General features: G+C 40.0%; 2 protein-coding genes across 4 annotated transcripts in view; both read right to left on the bottom strand.

Moving 5' to 3' along the window:
* The window catches only part of LOC123511276 (solute carrier organic anion transporter family member 74D-like), a 52,118-nt gene extending 50,538 nt beyond the window's left edge, over positions 1-1,580 (bottom strand). Inside the window, exon 1 of the mRNA XM_045267030.1 lies at positions 376-1,580. The gene's annotated coding sequence lies outside the window, so the exon portion shown is untranslated. The remainder of the gene's footprint in view (positions 1-375) is intronic.
* Positions 1,581-1,654: 74 nt separating this feature from the next.
* The window catches only part of LOC123511274 (solute carrier organic anion transporter family member 74D-like), a 32,079-nt gene continuing 28,733 nt past the window's right edge, over positions 1,655-5,000 (bottom strand). For all 3 annotated transcript variants that reach the window (XM_045267021.1, XM_045267022.1, XM_045267024.1), the window contains exons 11-15: positions 4,908-5,000; positions 4,303-4,463; positions 3,495-3,598; positions 3,016-3,117; positions 1,655-2,318 (exon numbers count right to left, since the gene is read on the bottom strand). The exon at positions 4,908-5,000 is cut by the window's right edge and continues 15 nt beyond it. In XM_045267021.1, coding sequence (XP_045122956.1) covers positions 1,957-2,318; positions 3,016-3,117; positions 3,495-3,598; positions 4,303-4,463; positions 4,908-5,000 — 822 coding nt within the window. In that variant the 3' untranslated portion in view covers positions 1,655-1,956. The remainder of the gene's footprint in view (positions 2,319-3,015; positions 3,118-3,494; positions 3,599-4,302; positions 4,464-4,907) is intronic.

Raw genomic sequence — 5,000 nt, 5'->3', positions numbered from 1 at the left:
TTCATTTTTTTTTTTATTTTAGCATCTCAAAAAAATGGAGAAAACAAAAAACGGCTTTGGTAATTTAATTTTTCTTTTTTTCTTTCTTTCCTTTCCTTTTTCTTTTGTGATAGAATTATTACAACCTTTTCCATATCATACTCTTTGTCTTCATCATTTCCAGTAACACCCAAAGCACTGCACAAAATTATGTACTACGACAGACAAATATAGCAAAATATAATGTTAATCATGTCTTTTCTAAGATACAGAACTATGTATGAAACTGTAGTGCAATAAATAAGAGTTTAAGATACGTTGTAAGTGATTATGAGGGGGGTATGTTTAAAGGTGAATCGGTTTAGACTATTATTCTCACTCAATATTGATACGAACCTCTCACTTCGAGCACCCGAAGATCTGAGCCTCTCTCTTGAAGCGACTCAGGACTCACGAGATAGAATGAGCCTTGTGAAGCAGTGAATCCAATGGCGACGTTTTCTATTATGACAAAGTTGACGAGTTGAATGATAGGGGATACCTCTCTCTCTCTTTCTCTCTCTCTCTCAGATCTGTTACGCCATACACATCACACTTATTTACGCTTCACTGATTCGAAAAAGTGTGTGCGCTCTCGTGTGTGTGTGTGTGTGTGTTAGTAGCTTAAGAATATTGGCACATACTCACTCCCTTGTTCAGACAAGTGTTTCGATCGAGAACATGAGACACTGAGACACCCAAACCCCGGACAGTCACCCTGCTTTGCTCGCCCTCCTATCACAATGAAGCGGACCTTTGCTAAATATTTCGAAACACCCACTTCTTCCAATCACGAATCGTTTCTGAAACATTCATCTCTTATTTTCCACTTCTATTTTTTGTTTTCCCTTTCTTTTCCCCAACTTCCGCAAATTACAAAGGGAACAGGTCTTTTACAACATCAAATACTGAACTACTGAAATGAGCACTTGGTAAGCTGTACTGCATCGTTAATAGTATATATTTTTTATTCAGTTATTTTTCCCTTTTCTTTTCTTCTTTTCGATTAGTTCAACAAAAACACTCTGATCAGAAGAATTACTTATTTTCTACGTTATTTTTTTCTTTCTTACCTACTAACACTTCAGTCAGTAAGGACATATTATTTTCTTTATCTTAACTTTCTTACGCTACAATTTTCTCGATGACTTTAGATTCTATTTCAATTCTATGTGTACACATGAACAAATGTAGCTCATTTCATCACCATTTCACTGTACGTCACTTCATCATCATCATCATCATCATCGCCATTACCAGTATCATTATCACTCTCATCCTTACTTTCAATTCACAACTCACTGCGCACCATGTCACTTTGAAAATCTCCATCAACAAACACTTCACCGTTTCCTTTCCTTCCCCTCCTCCCCTTCCACCACACAGCAGTCAGCGCCGCGCCTTGCATTTATACCCGCACCCGCATCACCCACCGCCCGGCCTTCCTCTCCCTCCCTCTCACTCCCTCTCACTTCCATCTGCCTCCCACTGGTCTCTCCACAGCCGCTCACACACACACACACACACACACACACACACGAGCATTAACTCTCTCTCTCTCTCTCTCTCTCTCTCTCTCTCTCTCTCTCTCTCTCTCTCTCTCTCTTGTATGGAAAAACAGATTCACTTTAGAAATAACAAAAATAAGAAAAAGAAAAAGTGGAAACATCTAAAAGAAAAAAAAAACAACCGCCCAAACAACGAAAAACAACAACATTTAAAAAAAAAAGAGAGAATAGGAAGGGATAAGGAAGAAGAAGCAATAATATACAGCAAATCCCCGCTCTTGTCTCCCCCACCAAAAAAAAAAATAAATAATAAAAAAAAAAAAAAACGGAAAGAAGGGATGGAAGAACAAATCGCACAAAACACTACAGCAAGAGGATCAGATCGCACACCGCCCCATATACAGGATCGAATCGCTTATTTACGAACCAATCAACTGTCCACGTAATCGTACTCAGGAGGAGGGCACAGCGGTACGGACTCCTGGGACGGATTGCGGGAGTGCGTGCGGGATTGCGTGAGTGAATGTGTGAGTGAGTGTGTGCGAGAGTGTGGGCGTGAATGTGGAAGGGAGTGTGGATGGGAGTTGTTGTTGAGGTTATCAGGCAGGGGCTGTGTTAGCTGAGGCGGGGAGTTGAGCAAGGGTGCCGAGGGCGTGTCCGGGGTGATGGGCGTGGTGGGAGTGGTGGGCGGCGTGACTTCAAGCTCCAAGTTGTCCCTCTCCCCGTACAGGTCCATCTTGCGGCTGTACCACAACACCACCAGGTCCCCGAGCACTGACAGCAGGACCACCACTGCAGGGGAAGGAAGAAATGGTGGCGGCGGTTGAAGAAGAATTTCGGACGTAGTAATAGAAGAAACATAATTACAAATAAGGCCACATGTTTTATTTATCTATTTTTTTCACTATGGTCTACTAATGAAGTTTAACATTCGAATTATATCGCTTCTACATATAATAGTGCCGCTTGTTGTCTACAGAAAACGATTAAGGGATAACTTAGAAAAATGGATTATTTAAGTTTGGTTTTCCTTCACTGAACGAATCTTTGGATATTTTGCGTTGGTGTCATTTGTGTAGGTCAGGTGAGAGAGTTGTCATGTTTGTAAGTAAGATGGACATAGGGAACGGGTACAGTATTCAGAGAGAGAGAGAGAGAGAGAGAGAGAGAGAGAGAGAGATTTGTAGTTTATGTAGTAAGTATAAAGTGACAAATAGTTAAATCAAAACGTGCAAATGTTAGCAAAGGGAGAATATTAACAACAATCTCGATAAACAAAAGAGAAGATAAAAATAAAAAGAAAAAAGAGCATTAAAATAACAATAACAGATTGAAAAAAATAAACAAGATAAATGAACACGAAGGAATGTGATTAAAAAATATCACTAAGAATACTGAAGTTACGTAGTGTGTGTGTGTGTGTGTGTGTGTGTGTGTGTGTGTGTGTGTGTGTGTGTGTGTGTGTGTGTGTGTGTCGTACAATACTCACTCGCGGGCACCAGATGTAAAATGGTTCGGAACTTGTCGCTGTCGTAGAGCCAACAGTTCCCCGTCCTGCCGCACGAGGTGTCCCAGACCAGGCAGGACGAGTCTGTGCAATGGCAATGGTAGCAGTGGTAGTAAAATTCATACATACAACAGAAAAAAGAATAGCAAAGACACTGAAAACAGTAGAAATATTAGAGGAGGAACAAAGGTTTATGAATGCAAGAGAAAAAGAACAGTGAAGACACTAAAAAATAAAAAGAAATATCAGAGAAGGAACAAAAAAAAAAAAAAAAATAGAATAACAGTAAACATTAAAAATAGTAAAAATATTTGATGAGAAACAAAGATTTAGAAATACAGCAAAAAAAAAAAAAAAAAATAGACATTAAAAAAAAAAAAAAAAACTAAAAATCTAAGAGAAGAAACAAAGAATATAGCAGTTTATGAATGTAGCAGTAGTAGAAGCAGCAGCAGCCTCACCAATGATGGCCCCAATGGTGATGGGCGCGGGAATGAAGGCGAAGAGGCTCATAAAGACAGTGAGTGTGCCCAGCGCCAGGCCCTTGTCTTTGTCCGCTACTGACCTGCGGGGGAAGGAACGAGAGATGCTTAGAAGACCTGCGGACAGGAAGACGTAAAGTGGACAACGAAAGTTAAGGAAAAAATATAGACTATACGATAGAAAAAAAAAATAATAGAGTATATATGGAGAAAGGCGGAAATATGGACAAGACGAGACATTTACAAGGCATACATACAGGAAGACATGAAACAGGACATGGTAAACGGAAGAGAAAATGGACATATTTACCATATAACAATTTACAGAGGTAAACAAAGTGGATACAAGTGAAATGAAAGACAGATAGGCAAAAAAGAAATATGGAGGCTAAACAGTATTGTGAGCTGGTGACGATGTACGATGTATAGACAGGCAAAACAATGAATAAATAAATGAATAAATAAATAAGTAAAAGCACTTAAAAAGATGTAAGGCTGTCATTGAAATAAATAAAGAGAGTGAAGGCAAAGACAGGTAAAAACACTACAGTCAGGGGGAGAAAACAGCAATGAACACTGATAAACAGAACGAAGGCATAACCAGAAGAAAAGACAGTAAAGACTAGGATGTGAGGTGGATGGTGAAAAAAAAACATACTTTACGGAATAGAAATAAAAACAAGACTAATTCTAGACGGAAGTAAAGAGAAAGCACATACGCACACACACACACACACACACACACACACACACACACACACACACACACACACACACACACACGTACCGAATCAACAAGACGCTGCTGCCAACTCTGCCCGTGGAAGAGATAGTCTTGATAATGATCTGCGTGATAAGGTAGTAATAGAAGGGCCTCTCACATTGCTCAGGGCAGTAACCGCTCACCCCGAAGCCATCACCGCCGCCCTCCCTCGCAAACATTTCGCCCTGATAGGAAAAAAAACAAACTTGACTCACTCAGGCTGCTGACGAAGACACAGAAGGAGAGGAGGAGGCGAGAGAGTGAATGGTGAAGGTTTAGATGTCTAGGGTTTTTGTTGAGGCGTTGTTACTCGTTTCAAGTGTTGTGTGTTGTTGTGATGTTAGTTCAGGAAAAATAATCTCATATCTAGATTACTACAGTTACTACTACTACTACTTTTACTACTACTACTACTACTACTACTACTACTACTTTTACTACTACTACTACCACTACTACTACTACTACTACTTTTTACTACTACTACTACTACTACTACTACTACTACTACTACTACTACTACTACTACTACTACTACTACTACTACTACTACTACTACCAATACTACTACTACTACTACTACTACTACTACTACTACAACCTCCAACCATCTGACTGTGATGTCTTACCTGCACGGGGGAGACAGGGTGGGAGGAGGGCCAAGTGGAGGAGGCGTAAGAGTCCAAAGTAGAGATGGTGGAGGTGGAGTTGTCGATGCAACC

The sequence above is a fragment of the Portunus trituberculatus genome, chromosome 31 (genome assembly GCF_017591435.1).
Source record: "Portunus trituberculatus isolate SZX2019 chromosome 31, ASM1759143v1, whole genome shotgun sequence".
In the NCBI taxonomy this organism is placed as follows: domain Eukaryota; kingdom Metazoa; phylum Arthropoda; class Malacostraca; order Decapoda; family Portunidae; genus Portunus; species Portunus trituberculatus.
This window is presented reverse-complemented; position numbering and strand designations above follow the sequence as displayed.